The sequence below is a fragment of the Pieris napi genome, chromosome 9 (assembly GCF_905475465.1).
Source record: "Pieris napi chromosome 9, ilPieNapi1.2, whole genome shotgun sequence".
Classification (NCBI taxonomy): domain Eukaryota; kingdom Metazoa; phylum Arthropoda; class Insecta; order Lepidoptera; family Pieridae; genus Pieris; species Pieris napi.
In genome coordinates this window covers 11,009,013-11,032,254 of record NC_062242.1, presented here as the reverse complement: position 1 = coordinate 11,032,254, position 23,242 = coordinate 11,009,013, and the positions used below count along the sequence as shown (strand labels likewise).

Sequence of the window (23,242 nt, the reverse complement as noted above, 5' to 3'; positions counted from 1 at the left end):
GAACCAATTTGACATAGGGTTCTTCAAGAAAGGAGCATAACAATTCTTAAGGGACCGGTAATGCATTTGCGAGTCTTTTGGCAATGTGAGAGTCTATGGGCGGCGGTATCACTTAACATCAGATGAGCCTCATGTAACATAAACAACACATTATATTCATATTTACAATTCTTCCCGCTTTCCGTAAGTTTGTGTATAACACTATTATAATAATAATATCCCGTCGTTCGTCTCTGCACTGTGCCACTCTCTGCCATGTATCACCTGCTGTTTCCTTAATTTGGTCTACCCACCTTCTAAGTTTTCTTCCTCTTTTTCGTTTATTGTACCTTGAGCACCAGTTTAGTAATTTCTTGCTCCACTTATCTGTTCCTCTTGCCTTGTGTCCCGCCCATTTCTACTTAAGATGATTCTAACTTAATTACACAATTTCAGTTTTATTGTTTGGTTTTTTGCTAGTTAATAATTTTTATGTTTTAATTCAATGATTTGTATGCTAGTGTATTAAATACAAATTTTGTAGTACCAATATTGTTTAAAACAATATGATTTTTAGTGTAAAGGACCAAGCTGTTTCGCTATGGTAAGTGTTTTTGTTTGATACCAAGACAGGTAATTGCTTCAAAGCTTTCTAAGCTTCACTAAGGCTTATCGACACCGCTGGATTCTTACTACAGAAGGATTACTTCTAAGAATTCTTTCTTAGAATTAATTCTAACAAATTCAATAGTCACACATGCCTGCTGTAACATCAATGCGATCTACCTGTTTCTTTACTTTAGCGAATGCATATATTTTAGTATTTGCAGAGAACTTTTTTATTTAAATAGCTTATTTTCTAATTTGATATTACGATAACCTACCTTAAATTTAATTTTTCTTTTGAAATTTCTTTGAGAAATAAACTATCTTAAAACCGAAACGTTTACTCCCATTACAGTGCATCGGTGAAGATTGTAGCGCAAGAGTAAGTATTTGTCAATTTAAAGTGTTCGTGATTCACTCAATTTATTTATATATTTATTCACAAAAAGACATACACTATCCTAACAGTACTAAAAAACGAAAATAAATGATAATTATTATACATACATAAGATACAAAATATCGCAACTGAACTACTACTACTCCTACTCTGGGAACATATTATAAAGATGTCGATAGTGTCGGAGACAGCATTCTAGACCTTTTTATAACTACATAATAATAAATAATGCATTTCTCAGTATTGTCTTTGATTGACATAACTTTTACACATTTAAATAAAAAACTTTTTGACCGGATTGAAGTTATGTATTATGTGTTATGTCACCGTGACCACGCACGCTGTAAAGCACGCGAAACGTCGGATAAATTTAAAATTATGTTAAATAGTTGTAAATTTATAATAATACGTAACTTCAATCCGGTCAAAAAAGTTTTTATTTAAATGCATTTCTTGTGAATTCATCCAGTGTGCAACAAAATATATCCGTCTCCCAAGCAATGATATTTAGGGTGGGAAAATGGTAGAGTTCGGGAACTGGATACAACATACATCTTTAATATCGCGAAATGTTATCAAAGTAACACGTTTTAATATATTGGCGTAAGAAGTTGCAGAACCGTGCCGCTTGCACGAGTTTTGCATTTTACATTTTCTAAGGGGTGTCAATTTCATATCTACAAGTCTTTATATATTGTTAGCTTTTAATATTTATTTAATTGATTTTTATTTTAATGAAACATAGACAACTCCTTAATCTTAATATATATATATTACGCGTCACGTTGTTTGTCCGCTATGGACTCCTAAACTACTTAACCGATTTCAATCAAATTTGGACACCGTGTGCAGTTTGATCTAACTTAAAAGATAGATTACATATACAGTAGAACCTCTATAAGTCGAACATCAAGGGAGACGCCAAAAAATTCGAGTTATAGAGTTTTCAACTTATGGAGGATTTCGACTTAGGCGGATTTTGATTCGACATAAAGAGTTTGAGGTTTATTCTTATAAATTTTGAGTATTCAAAATTGAACACCTGTCACACAGCAAGCAAACACGTGTTTCCATGAGTCATAAATTTATTATTGTATACTCCTAAAATGTTTTCTAAGAAACAATAGTGTACTCACATTGTCGGCAAGTTCTTAAAGTCGGTAACTTATTTTTGTTCGAACAATAGAGATAATAAATTCCAAATGATCAAGTTGTAAAGGTTGTAAAATAAAACGTTCCTATGTTCGAGATACAGAGGTCAAATTTAATTTTTCGAGTTATAGAGTGAAAATATGTACCAAAATGGCTTGGAGGGACTCTGTGATTATTTCGATTAACAGAGGGTCAAGATTTCAAGTAATGGAGGTTTTGGTGTTTTAAGGGAAGGGAACAAAACATTTTTTCGAGATTTGGAGGTTTTTGACTTATCGAGGTTCGACTTAACGAGGTTCTACTGTATATATAATTCTACTGTACGTGTGTATGTCACTGAACTCCTGTTAAACGGCTGGAGCTATTTGAATTTAATTTTTTTGTAGATATGCGTTTGGATCGAGACCTGTATGGTTTAGATTCATAAATCAGCCCGACAGATGTCGCTGATCGATACTTTCATACTTTGTTTAATATCCTAATCGAAATCCTAATTGAAATATCATGCTGGACAATATCTGTGGGGTCCGCTAGTCTAGTATAAATTGTTAATTTGACTCCGCTGTTAACGAAGTTACGTCCAACATGCGTCCCAAGGGGTATGGTCCGAATAGAGAATAGAGCATCAGGTTGAGACTTAGAAATGAGACAGTGCGAACTATGACTCCTTTATGTCAAAATCACATTGTTGACAGGAGTCAGACTTAGTGCTGAGCCTTGCCCTATAACTAGCTGAGGCACGTGCGTAAACATAAAAATATACGGTATTTACAGTATTCTTTAAACAAATTTAAAAAGTTTGGTCCCTGTGGCAGTGTACCTTTACGCATTAAAGGTAGTAGTACCTACATATTATTTGCATTTAGGCTGAATTTAGTCTCACGCTCACCGTCAGCGCTCATAGATCAGCGCGAAGTTCGTCAGCGCTGACGCTCAGCGTGGTTCGTTTTAGTATCGTACTGACCGCCTTACTCGACCTGTATCCACTTCGCGATTTGCCATGACTGTACACGCTGACGACGTCCGTTCGACACTACAACGCTCACTGAAAACAGAGGCGCTCTAGCGATCGTCAGCGCTGACAGCTACGCGGCGCCGACGCGCGACGCGTACGGCCGCGCAGTCATCGGCGCTGACCACCGTGCGCGCTGATAGCTACGCGTCATTCAAAAACGCTTCCTAGAAGTTCATATATCTCGACCATCAGCGCCGACGGTGCGCGTGCGGTCGGCGTGACACTAAATACAGCCTTATAATTATATTAATTAGTTTCATACCATAATTAATTAATTATCAGCTTTTAAGCCAATTGACTTTGGTTACCAATTTGCGATAAATAATTGTGGTAAATGTAATAAACGGTGAATTAAATTAATATTGTACAACCCTGGCCTGCACGTGAGCAACTACATTTCTGATATATTTTCAGTGTGAAGGCATGGCGTGTGAAGCCAGAGTGAGTATTTTACATATTATTATTATTCATAATATCTTTGAACTTATTACAGTCGTGTTAAAGAGAATTAGTACTGAGTTTTTATTTGCTCATAAATATATCACAGAAGTAATATTACGTTATGAACAGTCTTATGGATTTAATCTCATACATTGGTATTTAATCTAACAATTAAAAGGTTATCCAATGTCACTCGGATTTCCTGAAACAAGAGAGAAATTCAGGAATGATAGGCACAGACCTTTAAAAATCTACATTTTTAATAATATTATTATTCCATTATATTTTTAGATTATATCTTTCTTTCTTTTATTAATTATGTAGAAAAACACTTTTTAACGGATTTGAGGTTATGTTTTATTATAAATTTACAATTATTTTACATAATTTTAAATTTAACCGACGTTTCGCGTGCTTTACAGCGTGCGAGGTCACGGTGACTGATCGAAACCAACTCCGTGGAAATAAATACAGATAACACAACTTTTTCTACAGTTGTGATACTTTTTGACACTCAACACCTTTTGTCTTCAGTCACCGTGACCACGCACGCTGTAAAGCACGCGAAACGTCGGTTAAATTATGTAAACTAATTGTAAATTTATAATAAAACATAACTTCAAATCCGTTCAAAAAGTGTTTTTCTATGTCTAAAAGTTATGTCAATAAAATACAATACTATATTATTAATGATGTTTTTAAGCTATATAAGTTTTTTTCAGTGCTTAGGAAACGACTGTGAAGCTGGGGTAATTTTTATTTTTATAATTCTTAATCTACATTAATACCTAATAATAATTAAAAATGGATAAATAGAAAATTAAAACCATCCGTTAAAATCCGAAAAAAGTCCGTGTGGCAGTGTACCTTTAATGCTGGTAGCTTAAGATGCCTTAACAACTTCCTGCCTTAAAGCTTTTCGACACGAACTGTCATTTCCATACAAATTTAGTTTTCGACTTTCTACATATACTACTGTTAAGGCATCTTGACTAAGGCCCCTGTACTACCTTTATAAAGTATTACAGAAGATTAATTTTTAAATAATATTGTAATCGATAATGAATTCTGCAGTTTGCGTTTTCATTTTACACTGATTTGAATTTTGTTTGTTCGTACTTTTATTCATTAAGTAATGATTCCAAACTAACAAATCGAATCAAATTAAATTAAATTGTGATCCGTAAAAGTAATAGAAGAAATCTCAATGACTAACCAAAGCAACAATAAAAATCACTGGTCAAATGACTCGATCATCACTTTTGCTGATAATCATAACATTCCCTGACACACTAACACTATGTCAAAATAATTATATTTTCAGTGTCGCAGTTTCTCTTGCAAGTATCTAGTGAATGGAGATTTCAAAGAAGGTGGCGAAACCTGGTCAGAACATTATCCCCAATACGATAACGCGCCAATGAAACAAGAAAACCACTACTACTAATATATCGCAAAATCTAGTATTGTCTTTTATTTAATACAGAACATTGCGTTAACATAATAAATGTAAAAAGTCGTAATAATTACTAGTCTATGTGCGATGGACTTAAATTGAAAACCCATAGATAAGATGAAAACTTTTCCCAATGTGCAGTAATCATAGATACATCAATTTAAAATATTGACAGAAATTGATAATATACAAATTAATGATTATCTAACGATAGTTATCTAGATTGATGTAGTTAGATTATGAATAAAGCGGGAAAGTTTAGCCGTTTTTATTTTGTATGAAAAATAAATGACAGTCAACGTCACTGTCATTCAACGGCATATTTTCGTAAAGATGGCATTATCATAAATCATAAAAATCCCAGAGGCGCATTCAACAGTTAGTCATATTATTGAATTAATTTTAATATTTTCGAGTCTAATTACCAACTACAGTAAAATCAGTATAGCAAACGACAGATTGGCATTTAATTAGAGCCAATTGAATTTATAAAAAAATTCTTGAGTATTGATAAAAGCATTTATAATTATGACATCTGCTATCAAATTTTACAATAAAAAGAAGTATTTCAGAATAAAATAATGTTCGTATTTTTTTCTTTTAACTGTAAAAATGATTAAAGGTATTGTAAATGTAACCAGCAAAATTTTAGTATCTAAACACTATTTATTATTTATCTGAAGAACAGAATCCGTCCCTGCTGGTTAAAGTCGAATAAAATTCCAAGAACTCCCCGGAATATTTTTTCATGTAAATATACTAAATTTAATAATGCTATGAAGAATGAGTAACATGTTTTTAACATATGCAAAAATGTGTCGAAGCTTATATATATTCCCAGTAAATACATACATACAATAAGAATTTAGTTACCGTGTCACGTCGTCTAAGTCGATTGCTGCCCTGCGATTCTGTAACTCACTTATCGAACTCACACAGCGGTTTTCGCATCGGCGGTCGCTCTCAAATCAGTCGTGAAGCAGTCATTTTATGATTTGGCATTTTGAAAAGGTGGGAGCTTGTAGTTTATTGTTTATCAGAATGCCAAATCATAAAATGACTGCTTCACGACTGATTTGAGAGCGACCGCCGATGCGAAAACCGCTGTGTGAGTTCGAAAAGTGAGTTACAGAATCGCAGGGCAGCTTGCAGCGTGAGGGTTTAAATACATACGTATGCACTATGCAGGCAGGGTAAGCGAGTCCCAGATAAACATCCAGCGAAAAGGAGTCACACTTATGACGTGAAGAAAAATTGGGTAACGCGTTTACCCACAAAAAGCTTATAGTCCGGGATCCATCGCCTATTTTTGCACTTGATTACTATCAAGCTAATTTTCCGTGAGTAGCTTTATTTTGATGAGACGCCCAATAATTTCCTGTACGAAACTCTCGATTGTGGTAGCTAACAGAAGTAGCAAGGATAAAATATGTTGATTTGATGAATCTCAAATATTTATTACTAACTGATTTATTTTTGTTAAATCTCAAGACAATTATCTAAATTATTCGAAAAAATATTTGTCCTACAAAATCTATGGTTTGATCAAAGAGTCCCCTCTTTCCGACATGTATCGATAACGAGGTCATCATAAATGATTACTAACCAGCTGATTTTTTTTTTACTTAGTTAATATTTATGTAATTTAACAGACATATTGTCCTACAAATTGCGCGGTACGTTATCCCGGTCCTACGCTCAGAAATTGTTAATACCACAAGACCATTTTTCTCATTACTAACTATAGGACAAAAATATCAAATAATAGGTTAGTGTGTTCTCTGCCCAAATGAAACAACGTCCTATTATTAATATCGTAATATCGAATGCGTGTACGAAAAGTAAAATTCATTTTCGTTGCCGCTCATGGATCTATCTAGAAGGGTGTAATGTTAATTACTAAAGTGGGGCTTTAAATAGAAACGAATTTGAGTAAAATAAGAGAAATAAAAGAGTTAGGGACTGAAAGGGGTTAAAAAGACATCACACCTTGTGATCTAGAGTCTAGACAATGACACGGTACATATTCACCAAGAACGTACAAATTATATTAATTTATCATCTGGGCCTTGAGACAAAATTGTCAGATGACAAAGTGAACCTGTGTCCAGCCCCTGGTAAACGGCAAATGAGGTTACAGGCGACACACAGACAGGATTAAAATATTTACACTTCAATAATCTTTTTAAATAATATAAGTCTTGTTAGTTATTTAGTGTTGTTCTACATTTTAATACCAATTGAATACTAATTTTGAAAATACAATTTTGTACCAATTGAAACTTTAAATACTATTCTAAGGACAAGGTCGCCCCTTTTTCGCAAATATATTAAAAGCCCAGATTATTTGATATTCGTTTATGTATATATGGCTCAAAATATGTAGTAGTAGGTATTCATTCAAACTTTTGACATTTGATTTTACTTCATTGTCAATACTTCTTTGTCAAAACTCAATAATATGTGACTTATATTCTGTCATGTGGAATGTCAAATGTGCAGATCTCATAGCCGGTCCAGAATTTTTCTGGAATAATATATTTTTACAATAAGTAAGGAACATTGAAGAGTAGTATTAGCTCTTACCATGGAAAATGATATAATAGATTCACTGAATGATCTCGGGTAAGAATTACTGATATTAAAACGTCGATGGGCAAAAATATTAGATTTCTTTAGATTAGATTTATAGTGAATTTATTTGTTAAAATTATTGTGTGCGATTAATTTCTTTATATTTGACTACCTTTTATACTCATACCTATCATGCCTCAAGACTGTTATAAAATTATAAAAAAAGTTTTTAACATTCCCCATACAAAATCATACTAGTATGTAGATTAATATATATTCTGTTCATCATTGAAGTACACCCCATTTATATGACAATTATATATACATACATTTTCATATTATATAATAGTAAAATCCTTAAGTTCATATAATGAGGTCATAAATTTTTTAATTTGTTCATTGATTCTAGAATGATTATTTACTAGATTTTCAGTGCTCTCCGTATAGATTTGTGTTACTATGTTTTAGTTATGAAGGACCTTTAGCAGATGAAGTTGCATTTGCAAAAGCCATTGATGGAGGCCCAAAATCTCTAGAATATACAAAGTTAGTACACATTTTAGCTGAAGAAATAAAAAAGCTATGCAATTTAGAAGAAACTGTCAATATAATGAATGACCCCGATGAATCTAGCACATTTCTACTAGAATTGAGCTCTTTCTTAAAAGAACTGGGGTGCCCATATAAGAAATTAGTGACAGGTGAGTTGTCATCTTTAGTAGAAGCTTAACTCTGAAAAGATTTTATGGTATTTTTAGTGTTCCATGGCAGAGTCCATACAAAAAGGCAGGAAGTTGAAAGGCATTCAAGGTTTAGTTAAATAGATTAAGACATGTGTCTATCCTATACACCGCAAAGCATATATCAATAGAAAGCAATTAATAGATACATTGAAAAATGCTTTTGTATAATATTTCTTATTTATAAATAACCTAATATTAATTTACACTTTAATGTAAGGATATCATAAATTTTTAGGACACATGTCATCTAGACTGGAATCAAGAGAAGACAAAATACTACTGTTGGATTATTTAGTGTCAGAGTTGATGTCCGCAAGAATGGTCAGTGTTGATTGTCCAAAAGAAAAACAAGGGACTGGGATGAATATTGTTGTAGTAAGTTGGCATTGTCATATCATGTATATCCCTTTTACACACAGCTGTGATTTAAATATTATTACGGTAGAATGATTACATCGTATGTTAAAAAAACATTTATTTTTTATTCTTAGACTCTTATATGTCATTTAACTATATACTCATGAAGTAAGGACTTATTAATGTTTTAGTAAATAAGTCTTTTTTACCATCTAAAACTGTGGACAAAGGCACATACTAATATTGTGACAAAAATAAACATTTTTATCGTTTCCTGTAATATTTGGTTCTCTGGACATACAAGGTTATCATTCTACAGCGACAATATGTTTGTGAACCTCTCAACCCTCAGGTCATGACCTCAAGGTTGAAAGGTTAAAAGGAACAGCTGTTAGTATAATTCATTCGTTTTAAAATAAAACTTAATTTGTTTAATTATTTTCAGCAAGAATCACCAACAGCAAAGGACTTGAAGGACATATTGATTAGTTTGAAGTTTAACAAACCTCCACCAAACATCACTCCAGAAGTACTATTCTTAAAGCTAGAAGCAAAATTAAAGGAAACATTACATAAAGAAGGTAAATGATTAAGGCTTCTAATTTTTTTAATTATTATAATTATATACACTGTTATTTATAAACTCTTGAATATAACAATAATACACTCTCTCCCTTAAATATGGCGAGGGGGCCGATGGCTGGCCATGCGTCATACTCGTGAACGGGTGCTACTTGTGGTGACTGGTCGTACCTGAAATAGTGTATGCGGTGATGTTAGTTATTTCGACTATGTGTTTGCGTGTTGTTCCCACAAGAATGTAAGTGCGTGCTCCTATTTCACCATGCCTCCTGCTGATAGAGGACAAGTCTTTGTTTTATTTTAAATGTTATTATTATTAATTACTTAATATGTCATGTGGAACATGCTGTAATGGTTGCAGCTCCTTACAAACGTTGTGTAAAAAAAAATGGCGATTAAAAAGAGTGACGGAAAGTTTATTGCCAGTTCTTCTCTTCCGTTCTACGCCCTTGATTTGAGAACTGGCAGTAAATGTAAAATTAGAAGCAATAATATGTTTTTCTTTACTGACAAGTTATAAGTGTACATTATGTTACCTATATGATTAAATGATTTTTTTACTTTACTTTACTTTAAATAATAACCTAAGTTAGAATTTATTAAATACATGTATTGATACAATATATAAATTTCTCTTTTACAACATAGTGTATACTCATGTAGTTGATTATGAACCTTGCGTAAGTCCGGAGTTTTGGTTCTAGCGAAAGCATAATTTTGATTGGATGAAACATCTGTTCCTAATAAACTGTATCTTTAATTTACTCATGTAATCATTGACCATGTAATTTACAGGTGCGGTATTAGTTGGCAAGTCACTATACAATAAAGCACAAAATGAAAAAGACTGGAAATCCTTAGAAAATACATTTACAGAGCTATTTGAAGAATATCGACTAAGGAGAGAGACTTTAATTACCCGATTAGAATGCACTATACAGAGTTTTGAGGTGAGTTATATTTAAAATGTCCCAAAGCTGTCTCAGAATGAACTCAAGTAAATTATATATTAAATAAATTCGAGTTTTTGAAGTGAAACTTTTTTATCGGGGTTGGAAAAAAATTTAGTGTAACATTTTTCGGTTACGCGTCACATTTGACCGTTACGCGCGTCTTTTTCTCGTCCCTACCACGGTTGATTTGAAGAGATTCTAAACCATTAATAACAAAAATTTATAATAACTATAACAATGATACTAAAAATTATATTACAACTAGCTGACCTGGCTAACTTCGTTCCGCCCTACAACCTTATAATATCGTTGTTACTTTAATTTAACTTATTTTAGGATTTTATTAATGTTAAGTATTACATTAATACAACTTTTTTGCAAATACAGAAATGTTTTATTGCTTGCCATTGCGAAAGAAGAATGGCAGTTTTACACATTAGGCATCTTCTCTCTAGCGTCAATATGGCGATACTGCATGTTAAGCACTTTCTGATATCCAACATCTTTTGATCAGGATCAAAGCATGGTTATGCATCTCCTCATTCACCTCAAGATCGGAATTTCTTGAACTGACACGAATTTGATGTAAAATGATGCGTAGTTTTGTCAACAGATGGCACCATATGGTTTTTGCATTCGTAAAATTAATTAATTTATTTATAGTTATTCGTTAACTTATCCGATATTTTATTGCTTATTCTGCTATTCGGGACGGAAACAAATCCAACAAATTAAAAACCATGGCAATCGGTCCAGCCGTTCTCGAGTTATAAGTGTTGTAACAAACACGACTTTCTTTTATATATATAGATTTATGAAATTCTGTAATAATCTTAGTGGTAATAAGGTAAAATGAAATAATTGTATTATTTGTATTCAAGTCTGTGATATTAAAAGCCTTTTGTTAAACTTTATCTAATTTAACTTTATTTAACCAATTTCTGTAAAGTTAGTTGCATATATAGATAATTTTTCGAAAAATAAGGTCATAAAGAAGTTTCACTTCTAACGTGTGTACACTAGTACACGCACATTTTTTTATTTATTTTGGGAGTCCATTTTATTTATTTGTTTGATATGGATACCATAACTATTCTTAGAAATATGTTTTTTCTTGTCAAAGTTGTATGGACTATTAAATGTCCCACTAACAGAGTCAAAATGCTTTTAAACACATACAGTTTTATATCCTGTATACAGATAATTTATAGTCTATCTAATTTTAATCCATCCTTGAACAATTATTTGCTGGTTCAAGCTCAACGACTTGTTCAAAGACTTTTTTTAAATACTAAAAGTTGCATGATAAAAAATATTCAAGTGACAATTGACATTTGACACACCATACAAAGAATGATGACTAACAAGCTCAAGACAAAGTCACTTTTCGATAGGCGTGACCCACTAACGTGAAACAAATTCGTATGTACTTGGCCACGTGACAAAACGCGAGCTAATGACTATGCTAATGCTAGATGCCAAACCTATACAGATACGAAATTCCTGCATTAAATTGTAAAAAAATATGGAACATTTTCTTTACATTTATGGAACATCTTCATTTCTTACAGTTAGATTTTGACGTGATAACGTCTTTAAAATCGTTTTAGTCGGGTGACATGTTCAGAAACTTGTGTCACACCAAAACCTCACGAGCGCGATCGCAGGTATAACGAGAGAGAGACGGACCGATCTCCCGTCTCATCTCGAGCGCTGCCAGTCATTCCGTGAATGTATGAAGAAAAATGTATATCATAGTCGAATAAGTAAAATTGTCATTTTACACCCGAAATTTATCATCAAAAGTGTGAATAAAACGATAGATGTAATTTAAAATTTGAAAAAATCGTTATCTTCATTAATTCCTTACTTCCCAAAAACTTATATCACCAATAAGACGTTATCACGTAAACATCTCGATCGTAAACTTACTTTACAAACAACCAATATTTTTTTTAAAGAAAAAAATTAACATTTGTTTCTTTAAAAATAATTTTCCGATCGAAGCTATAAAACTGTATTTTATTTAGTGGTCAGACCGTTTGAAATCGAAAAGAGACGTAATCCAGTCAACATATAGACCAAAAAGGGAACAAATGAAACTCAAACCAAATGTGAAGCTGTCGGATTTTCTCGCTGCGCGAACATCTTTGCTGCAAATTGAAAAAACTTCAAGTGCCTCTGTTAGAAAGAACACGCAGAGTGATGTTAACAAAGTGCTTATTGGAAGGGTAAGAATTATAATTAGCCCTTGACTAAATCATAAAAGCAGTGTTGTCCTAGTGGCTTCAGTGTACAACTCTCATCCCTGAGATCGTAGGTTCGATTCCGGCTGTGCACTAATACACTTCCTGTCGAAGGGCGCAAAACACTCGCAAGTACAGTAAAGGAAAACATTGTCAAGATGTCTTTAATATTTCGCAGAAGGCTGATTACCTACTTGCCTTTAAAGATACACCATTCTGAGGTGCAAGTTTTTATTTACAAAATAATCTAAATAGATATCTTTTTCTATGATTTTTTTTAATACATTTATTAATATATATAAAATATTTCTGTCATGAATAAAGCTTTATTATTAATAATATAAACTTAATTTAAGAATTATCACATCATCAATGAAACATTATTTGCTAAATTGTGAATTAAAATTATTTCTTTTAAAATCAATTTCATTTCAGGTTCCAGATAGAGGAGGTCGCCCTAATGAACAACAGCCTCCACCACCAGAGATGCCATCTTGGCAACAGAGATCTGCCCCACAGGTATATTTAAATGATGTATTTGATAAAGTATAAGTACAAATATTCTATATTCCAGTAAAAAAAATGAACAGTAGCATAAAATATTTGACAAATATATGGCCACAAGCAGTGTTGCTGCTGTCCTCAGACCCTAGCTGTCCTGAGGTTGTGTGTTCATACACAATAGACTTACTACAATTAATAGAAAATTAAAACGACGGGTTGCACTCCGGGAGTGCCGGCAGAAGTGAAAACTTGAATATTAACGTTGTGCATTTTTAATATTTTGGAATGGTTAGGGAATAATTTTGCATGAATTGCTTGAATTATCAGTATAAAAGTACTATTATTATGTGGTAGAATACAATATTTATTTATTGCGCTATCGTACACAAACATTACAATTTATATTACATTAAATACGTCACGCCAGCTGTCTACTCTCCATCCGTCTTACGAATTTTCGATTAGGTCACGTGTTCTGACGCGAGTTTAACATTTTTACCCATCCCAAAAAAAGTGTAAAACGCCGCTAAAGAAGTTTTCACTTAAAAAATCAGTATGACTTAATATGACAAGCACCGGAGACCTATTTGTTTATTATTGAACATACATAATTAATGCACATTCCTCATTGCTTAAATCAATAAATATATTATATAGCTTGGTAGACCGTAACTGTATAAATAAATTCCTACATATTTTTTTAACTCAACAGACAACTTCGGATAATCATTATCAGGTATACAATAAATATATCTGCTGATCCTTCAGTTGCAATTTTACTGTGCTATTGTAATTTGCCTAATTAAATTACTTTGGTTAGTAACTAATTACTTAGATAGGAGATAATTTGCTTGGCATTTAAAAGTATCCATTAGCAACATATATTTGTTAAGAAAATATATCCTGTACTTGGTACACACTTTTAAAGTAGTTAATTTTTTTTTATTTAGTACTTTGATTTATTTGTATTTTTATAGGGCTGTAAATAAGCTGAACAACAATTAGACTGATTTTAAAAAATCACCATTTATAATGCCCCTATCCGTATTTGTTTCATTATACGGCTATATTTATTCCTAAAATATTAAAAAAAAAAATTTCAACGTAAAGACCAGACATGCTGCTAATGAGGAATATTTTATTTTAATTGTAATAAGAATAAATTTTGTGTTAAACAAAATATTGTTGTGATAAAATTGCTAGTCGCTGCAGTATTTAAGACCACAATGTTATAAATTTATATTACTTATTTTTATTATTTCTTTGCTTGGAGAAATGTAAATGCTTCTTGTTTGCGTTGTTATATTTCTTATAATAATTCCCAATGATAAAATACGCCAAGATATATTTATAAATTATATTTAATCTTTGTGTTAAACTAATAATTGTTCTTAGCAATATAAGGTTAAAACTAAAAAATATTTCAGGGTGGTCGCGGTGGAGGCCGTGGGGGAGATGGAATGGGAAGGGGCGGAGAGAGAGGAGGAAGGGGAGGAGAGAGAGGAGGAAGGGGAGGAGAGAGAGGAGGAAGGGGTGGAGAGAGAGGAGGATGGGGCGGAGAGAGAGGAGGACGTGGTGGGGGAAGAGTCCAGGGTGGATACAACCAAGGAAATGGAGACCAGCGGTGAGATTAAGTCCAAGAGTCACAATAAATATAAAACATACATTTTATAGTATATTTACATCACATATTACATCACGTATCACAAATTTATGAATTTTCCTTCCTCCACTTATCCGTTCCATAACATTTTGGTTCAGTTATAACATTGCTTCATCATCTTATATAGTTATACAAAATGACACAAGAAAATGTAAAAAATTCACTCAAATTTATGATGAGTGCACTTTTGTTTCAGGCCTCAAAGTAGTCCTGGTTTTAACCAAAACCGCAATTACCAAACCTACGAAGTGCCACCTGGCGGTTACAGCCAGAATAACCAGAATAATTACAATCAAGGCTACGATAGTATGGGCAGCTATAACCAAAGAGGTAAATAATAATCAAGGTAATATATCTTATTCATACTATTATATTATGTTAGTTAAAAAATGTTTTTCTATAAGAGATTGAAAGATTTCATTTTTTTTATATATGTAGTTGACACATTGAATATAGTTCTCATTTAATCTTTACTAAAAACAGGAATGAAGTGTATTTTTGAATGTATGTTACAAAAAACTCAAACTACTAGACTGAGTTTGAAATTCACCATTATGGTAGGGGAGCCCACGATGCTAAATGGGGATTTACTCGAGCGTCGTAGAGACCTATTGGGATGCAAAGCTTAGATAAAAAGAAGAAAAAAATGTTATATGATAAATTCCTTTTCATCGGTGGGGGAAGCGGCTATAGATAGTTAAATATGTAAAAAAAAACTGTTGCATGGACATCCTCGAGCGCGTCAGATATTGATAGCATCTATGCCCTACGTATTTTTAATAATGTACGTATGTTAATCTGATCGTTTGCATGATGCGGGTGGTTGTATTTAAGGGTTGAAAATTAAAAAAAAATTTTTTTTATCGAGCGCGTCAGATTTTCTAAGGGAGTGTTAAGTGCACCAAAAAAAAGCTCTCATTCACTAATCTGACGATTTCGATGGGACGCAAACCCACAGCCATTTTCTTAATTTGCAAAAAAAAATCGCAATTTTGAAATACTCAAGCGCGTCAGATTAAGATATATGTGGTTCATCTTTATGTTCTAAACGTACTGTCTCATAATCTGACGATTATCTAGAGGGATTCGCCTGATCTGCCAAAAAAAAAATAGAAAAACGGTTCACCTAAAGGGCCATCCCTGCAACTTCCCGCTAATTCCATTCCTGGGCGCTTAAAATTGATATTTTGAGCTCACTGAGTTCAAAGAAATAACATTTCTATGCATTTGAGCTCTCCCAGCTCGAAAGTCTGATAGAAGTTTCATAGAACACTATTTTTGGAATTTTCAAACCGCAATAACTTTTGAATGGATCAAGCAATTTTCACGCGGTTGGCGGCATTCGACGCAGTTTTATCATCCTCATAAATAATTTTGCAATTTTAATTGATCGAACCACAAATTTCGGAGTAATCCCGAAATAACACTTTTTCGGGTTTCTTTCGTGTACGATATCTCTCGAACGAATCAACCGCTTTTGACCAGCTTGGTGGCGATCGACGTGGTTTTTCAAGCTCAAAGGCGGATTAGTTTTTGAAGTTGATCGATAAAGAAACCACTTTAAAAAAAAATATTTCTTATTTTTTTAAGATTTTTCAAAATTTCTCAAAATCTATCGGTCCGAATCGGTTCAAATTCACAGGAAATGTAATTTTGAGGGAAATATTTAGAACGCCGTTTAGTAGATTCCGATCGGTTTAAGGAAATGTAGGCATCACGCAGCTGCACGCATTTAACTTTATCGACGAATTTTTGTTATTTCGGCTTGCGGAAATCGTCAGATTATATATTTTTCATTATTCTTGAATTATTTCCTTCAAAATAAAAAAAAAATTAGCTACGCTCGAGAATGTCGAGATGACGTTTTTTTTTTACAACTTTGTTGCCCTCCCCTTTTTTTCCGACACTCTCAAATTGTCAGATTAGTGGAATATACACTTTTTAGGACGTAATTAACTCACCCTACCTTAATCTGACGCGCTCGGGAATTTCTGATGGTCAATTTTTTTTTACTAAACTGATCCTGTCTCCTTCACGTGCGGCTTTATATATGGGCCTCATATTTTGTGGAGGTACTTAACCGGGTACAAGGTATCCCCCTATATATTAATCTGCCGCGCTTTAGTAAATCCCGAAATCCCCTCTTGGGCTCCCCTACCATTAGCTTAATTATCTCTGAGTAACAGACGCTATATTTATTTCCAGAATTAAAGAAAATATCTAACCGGCTGGTATATAGATTTATTGCTTGGCCAGGAGTTGAACCCGGGAATTTTGGCTTTTGATTTAAATGTTTTAATTCTTCAGGTGGCTACCAACCCCAACAAAACCCAGGTCATCAACAGGGCTACCAACGCTACGAGCATGACGAGAGAAGAGGTCGCGGTGGGTACAGAGGCCGCCGTTGACACCCCGCGTTTGACACTTCCGCTCTCAGCTGACATTTGGCACCCTTAATCTATTCATGACTTAGTTGACGGTAGTTTTAATCTACCCTCATTTATTTATTATACAATTTATTTTTTAAGTTCTTTATTAAACAATAGAATTTTAAAATTAATAAATTTTCCGCAGCAAAAAACTTACCATTTTAAGTACGTATTTAATACTACCGTCAACTTAGTTTAAGTTATATTCATCTTTAACTATATTATTAGATTAGCAGTAATATATAAATTTAAATCGCTAGTGATTTTTAGGCATGTTATTATTAACTTTCTTAAATTCTCTTCATAGAAAAGTTAAGAATCATGTTTTAAAGAAATTCAAATAGTTTTATTAGCGTTTTAGCTTTGACCCATCACTAGTGCGAAAAATATTTTAATTATGAAATATTTAAGCACAGATAAATTAAATTTTTACTATAACATACATCATCTTAAATCAATTTCTTATTAGTTTTAGTAATTGTCAAAAAATTTCAAAAGATGGAGTGGATATAGTGAAAATTAGAATCTATATCTTTAAGATTCTAAGAATCTATATCTCTAATCTTGAAGATTTAATTGCCAATGGTTTTACAAAAATGCCTTGCAAATAGCAATAACTGCATACCGTGCCTTGACAGCGATATATATATTAATATATATTATTTTTTCAGCCACATCGAAGTACTAATGTATATTCGTGATTCGCCTTATTGCATGTTAGTAAAAGGTTTTTTATGTACCAATCCCCTGATGAACAACCTTATATTTTTAAATACTAATACCATCAATAAATTCCTTCATTGGTATATTTAGAATTAATGTAATAAGTTCCACAAGTATTAAACATTTGTCTTCTTCAATGTTTGAAAAATTTAAGAATATACATCTAATTAAATAATTGTTGCTATATTAATAAGAACAATACAAACTCACCGATATGTAGTGTTGTGTCATAGTGAGAATTGAATGCTGCTATTACAAAGAGTAGAGCATTAAAGCTTGTTACAGAAACATAATAAAAACCATATAAAAAAGGCTGGTACCTTATAGTAAGACTAATTTTATAAACAGCTGATAAGCGAGTATTGGTTCATTAACCCTGAGGTTAATGACCCGATTTTTGAACTGAGCATTTTTCTGTCTTGGTAGAACATGAATTTAATGAGTTGGTTTTATGATGACTTCTTTTATTATTCTTAAAGTTCACAGGGAGTTACATAAGTATGTTATATCGCGAAGAACATAATATCATATAACAAATTGTATTTACATTGAATGTTCATTAGATTTGGATATATGTACAATATTAATAGCCGTGTTTATTCCATTTTAACAGTTAATAAAACAGTTTATACATTCATAAGTGTTTTATTTACATAAATGTAATATTAAAAATATTTTTCACATTATTTTGCAATTACACTTTGTGCCTTTTTAGACAAGTTCAAAAGTTTTGAGGTATCTGTATCTGTCTTTGTCATATTATTTTCTAATATGAGTTAAAGGTACAATATTTTAAAATATAATAAAACACATAAAAAGGATCTTATCTGCCAAAGTGACTTGGCATTTGAGATTGGATTACTGGATTAAGTGTCAGGTTGGAATTGTAGTGCAATTCTTGCAACCCCTTTCTAACACTTAAGTTCCAGTTAGTTAGATGTTGGTAAAGGTCGGATTTTGTCACATTTACAAATCTTCTGTACTCCACTTATAAGCGTCTTCTTCCAACGCCTTTTTCTTGCTCTGTTGGTCGAAGAATTTTTTCTCATAACCATTTGACCGGTCAACACCATCCCATCGATAACCAGGAGGAATATTAAACCTGTTTGGTGGGAAATTGCCTTTGTATGCCGGTTTTGCTGAAACGAAGTACACACAAATGGAAATTAAACAACAGCTTTACCAGGAATTTCACAAGTAGTAGTTGGAAAAATATGTCAAGATTATTTGAACAACATACAAAATATTTGATGTGATTTAATATTTGTTTTAACCTTCGCTTTTGAATTGGATCTGTAGTGAATACTAAATGTATAGACAACAACACAGTATATGAACATAAAACACACTGCCACTAATCTGGAATAAACAAAGAGACGTAATGATTTATTTTAGGAAATATGTAATTGTCTACTCTTACCTGGTGCTAACTCTCCCCTTTCTCTTTTCCTGTCCCTAATGTAATTCAACATAGGATCTCCAGCCCGTTCAACATCCTTCAGCCTTCCCTCCAGATCTCGGTCATCTTTGTACCGGGCGAGTGGTTTGGCTGCTTCTTTTATGTACTCTTGTACTTTTTCTTCTTGAGCCTCTATTTGTTTTAATCTGTAAATAAAGTACACAATTAGAGTCCAGTATTAGCTCAATGAGAGAAATGTTGGCCTTATGGCTTAAGCTCGCAACTGTCTCAATATTTAAGTCACAGCTGTGAGCCAATGGCCTTTAACTTAAGCTACTCTGAAGAAATGGACTCTCTTATTGTTTTGTTTTTGCGAGAAATTTATTATTACACTACAGCTTAACATTTTTATAATTGAATAGAAAAGAAAAATTAAATTAACCTTTCCCAAAAAAATAATGGAAAATGAAACTATTGTGAATTCAGTCAGTGTCAAAATTGAATATGTTAGTATTTACCTCAACATTATTAATTGTGAGTGAATCTCTGAGCAAGTTAGTGCACCATCGTCGGCACAGCCAGAAATAGTTGCTGTTTCACATTATATTTGTTACAAGAATTAAAACAAATGTTTTAGAAATATATATATGTACTTATAAATAAAATTTTGAATATATTTTATGCTATTTATGGCTGAATAACTAATTGCCAACATACCCTCTGCTCCATTTCTTGTATTTTTCATCTAACTCTTTTTGTCTTTCTGCTTTCTCTTTTTGTTTTTGACGTTCTTCAGAGTTCTCTCGTTTGCCTAAAAATATTACAATTTTTTTCTTAACAAAAAATCCATTTTTTTTTAAATTAATAATTAATTCATTTAAAAAGTTTATTTTTATTTTATTTAAAAATTGCAACGGTATTGGTCCCTCTAAAATTCGATAGAAGTAATTAAATCACTGTTTGAGCATCATGCATTAAGACCAAGGACTAATAATAATTTATGTACATTTTAAAGTTAGCATTACAGTAAAACAAAATTACTTTTATTTATTCTTAGATATATTAATAATTAGACATATTTTGAACATGACTTACTTTTTCTGGACACAGCTTTTGCATTCCTTCCTGATACATCATCAGACAGTTTACTGTAAGCTTCGTTTTCTCTTTGTCTAAATGATTCATTTTCTTGCCTTAACTGTTTTGCGTCTTGTAGTCCTGCCATTTTCCCTTCTAATGTTTTTGCCATTTTTTTATTACTTGGAGGAGGGCTGTTTTGATAATCTTTTCTTTTATCTCTTCTTGGTGGTGATATATCGGAGTCATTATTTTTTTTATTTTTTCTTGGTGGAGATAAGTCTGAATCACTGTGTTCCTTATGCCTTTGTTCTTTTCTCGGTGGAGATAGGTCTGAGTCGTCACTTTCATTATTTTTACTTGCTTTTCCATTCTTATGACGATCTTTTGTCTTTTGCACATTTCTGTCTTTTCGAGAAGATGATGAGTCAGCACGATTTTTGTAAACTTGTGGCTGTTTCTCTTTTCTTGATGAAGAATCATATCTTTTTTCTTTTTTATGTTTGCTTGGGGGTGATGAATCAGAATCAGATACATTCCTCTTATTTTTATGTGACTTCCTCTGTGGAGAATTATCTGAGTCAGATGATTTATTGTTTTTACTTTTAGTAGATTTTTTAAATCTTTTAGGAGAAATTGAATTTGATCTATCTCGACTATCATATTTATCATTAACATTATCCCATCTACTTTTTCTCTCTTTCCTCCTTTCTGACTTACTATTATTTTGTGAAGAGCTTCCTTCTATTCTGCGTGGGGGACTTAAATCACTATCTCTTCTATTCTTCAATTTGCCTTTTGATTGCTTTCTTGGTGGGGATATGTCAGAATCATCACCATTTCTATTCCTTTTTGGACTTGAGATTTTATGCCTTCTAGAGATTTTTTCTGGTGTTCGTTCTCTACTTTTATTTGTTCGTCTTGGTGGGCTAAAATCACTATCACTTGCACTTCTTGGCTTTTTTGGAGTAAAACTTCTTTCATCCGTGCGTTTCCTAGGTGGTGACTGGTCTGAATTATTTTTTGTGTCATCTTCTGAATCACTAAACATTTTACCAAAAATAACCTCATTTTCTTTTTCTACCTCCTTAATATTTCTTTTTATTTCTTCTACATTGAGTTTTGTGTTGAAGCCATCATCCTGAAAATTATATAATTATGATAGTCATGAACAATCAATTTCTTTGTGGTGAAGGGGCAGGCAGTAGTATACATTTATTTTATAAATTTGAAATACTATTTGACAGCGAGAGATGCATGAATACTTTAGTCAAAAGAGTACAATGTTTTTATAGCTAAAGTTTTAAAAATATTTTATTTTGACTATACCTTTTTTCAGTTTAAATACATTAGCAATACTATAACCGCCCAATAATTTTTCAAATGTATCACCTCAATTGGCCACAGCTATCACAAGTTAAATCTATAATGTGAGATTAAGAATCCATAAGAAAGACAGTCAAGATTTAGCTCTGTTACTCCAATATGTTTTTGACTCATTCTATAATTTCTATAATGTTCCATGATGTTTGTTTATAAAAAGAGTACTGAATAATAATACTAATATTGACCTGTGTAACAACTCTCCATTTTGAGCTACTCTTGAATAATTCTGCCTTTTTAACCTCCTCAGGTCGTTCATCAATGATCCCTGCTATCTGTGGAGCATCCTCACCTTGATCTAATATATCTAACTCATGTCCCTGTAGTTCTTGTAGTTTGGACAGATCCAGATCATCATCTATGATCTTGAAACTGTAATGCAGTATTTAGTTTACAACTTTTTTATTATTTTTTTGATGATTAAAACCTAACAATTTATGCACTTAAATTATCAGAATTATAACATTTTTGACGTTGATACCGAACAAAATTAAGATGAATGACTAGAAGTATATTTACTTCATTACTATTAAAAGTAAAACGTAATAACGCACTGATGAAATTTCTTCCATTAGCCTTACTATATTTAAACTTAATAACATACATACCCTTTCCCTTTAACAACTTTCTTTTTCTTCTTCTTTTTATCAGATGAGCCACTCAGATATTTTTGTAAATAGGCTTTCTGATCAATTTTCGCAGTCATATTTCAATATTTGGTTTGGTGAGGTTAAAATAAATATATTCTGCTAAAAATTAATAATATGTTATACAATTCGAACAATTATTTAATAAGTTTACAAACCAACAACAACAATGAACAAGTTTACATTAACACAACGTATTTACCTGGTAATATATTTAACACAAAATTTACCAGCCTTCAAATTTCAATCTCGAAGGTTATATGTAAACTGTCAATGTCATTACTACTAAAGCCGGGCGCATACATACTGATTCCGGATCAGGTTTCCGTATCAGGGTTTCAGATTCGGAAACCTGAATGGTCCGCGTGCATACAAAATGTTCGACAAGGCGCACACCGTTCTTACTTTTTCCGGACAGAAAAAAACCTGACGTTCGGTTCGGAATTTCTCCGTGCGTTCGTTTTGGAAGAACGGAAAAAAACCTGATGACGTCACCCCGAACGCAGCATTCGCATTTCGCATACATTTTGGCTCGATCACCGCACACGTACGGAAATTTTCATTCAGAATTGCGTTGGCGCTGTGTGCGTATTTTGCTTTTTTATTTTATCTCGTATGCTATTATGAAGCTCATCAAAGGATTTCATTGACATCCTGTAATATTTGAAGAATTCTTCTGGGTATGCCCGTAACTTTGCTCTTTTGACATAGAATTGACTCTCAGTTAATCTTTGGGTATTCAGTGGATGCACCCAATAACGACGTTTTATGCCCTTTTTGTCTAGCGCCAATAAAAGAGCAATGAGCATCAATTCGTCTTCGTCGTCCATACTCGTGCGTTATCAGAAGCGTCTATGATCGAACTGATTGTTTAAATTCCGAATGCAAAAAACAGAATGTGTGCGCTCTCCAC

At 32.6% G+C, this 23,242-nt stretch overlaps 2 protein-coding genes and 1 long non-coding RNA gene across 5 annotated transcripts; 2 read left to right on the top strand and 1 right to left on the bottom strand.

Moving 5' to 3' along the window:
* Positions 1-939: 939 nt before the first annotated feature.
* Positions 940-5,049, top strand: LOC125052307. Its single transcript, XR_007117434.1, has 4 exons — positions 940-967; positions 3,567-3,593; positions 4,316-4,342; positions 4,918-5,049. It is a non-coding gene; the product is annotated as an uncharacterized LOC125052307 (long non-coding RNA).
* Positions 5,050-7,527: 2,478 nt separating this feature from the next.
* Positions 7,528-17,624, top strand: LOC125052306 (protein FAM98A). The gene is made up of 10 exons (XM_047653062.1): positions 7,528-7,674; positions 8,092-8,324; positions 8,602-8,741; positions 9,169-9,304; positions 10,101-10,255; positions 12,289-12,489; positions 12,940-13,023; positions 14,436-14,632; positions 14,868-15,001; positions 16,979-17,624. Exons 1-10 carry the CDS (start codon positions 7,637-7,639, stop codon positions 17,077-17,079), a joined length of 1,419 nt encoding a protein of 472 aa, XP_047509018.1. The 5' UTR covers positions 7,528-7,636; the 3' UTR covers positions 17,080-17,624.
* An 828-nt stretch (positions 17,625-18,452) lies between these two features.
* On the bottom strand, positions 18,453-22,618 carry LOC125052304 (BUD13 homolog). Of its 3 annotated transcripts, none has more exons than XM_047653061.1 (7): positions 22,532-22,618; positions 22,291-22,428; positions 21,871-22,054; positions 20,318-21,440; positions 19,940-20,033; positions 19,244-19,428; positions 18,453-18,962 (listed from the first exon to the last, which is right to left on the bottom strand). In XM_047653061.1, the coding sequence occupies exons 2-7, from the start codon at positions 22,386-22,388 to the stop codon at positions 18,790-18,792; spliced, it is 1,857 nt and encodes a 618-aa protein (XP_047509017.1). In that variant the 5' UTR covers positions 22,389-22,428; positions 22,532-22,618; the 3' UTR covers positions 18,453-18,789. The 3 variants fall into 3 exon arrangements, with proteins under 3 accessions (XP_047509017.1, XP_047509016.1, XP_047509015.1); XM_047653060.1 differs by having other exon boundaries at positions 22,291-22,431; positions 22,532-22,607; XM_047653059.1 differs by lacking the exon at positions 22,532-22,618 and having other exon boundaries at positions 22,291-22,525.
* Between the last annotated feature and the right edge of the window lie 624 nt (positions 22,619-23,242).

Bases quoted from the DNA above. Each gene is read 5' to 3' on its own strand.
- LOC125052304 (XM_047653061.1), bottom strand. From the start codon at position 22,388: ATGACTGCGAAAATTGATCAGAAAGCCTATTTACAAAAATATCTGAGT. The intron at 22,055-22,290 runs GTATGTATGTTA...ACTGCATTACAG, and splicing joins AAAGTTGTTAAAGGGAAAGG to TTTCAAGATCATAGATGATG. The intron at 21,441-21,870 runs GTCAATATTAGT...TATAATTTTCAG, and splicing joins AATGGAGAGTTGTTACACAG to GATGATGGCTTCAACACAAA.
- LOC125052306 (XM_047653062.1), top strand. From the start codon at position 7,637: ATGGAAAATGATATAATAGATTCACTGAATGATCTCGG. The intron at 8,325-8,601 runs GTGAGTTGTCAT...ATAAATTTTTAG, and splicing joins ATATAAGAAATTAGTGACAG to GACACATGTCATCTAGACTG. The intron at 14,633-14,867 runs GTGAGATTAAGT...CTTTTGTTTCAG, and splicing joins CAAGGAAATGGAGACCAGCG to GCCTCAAAGTAGTCCTGGTT.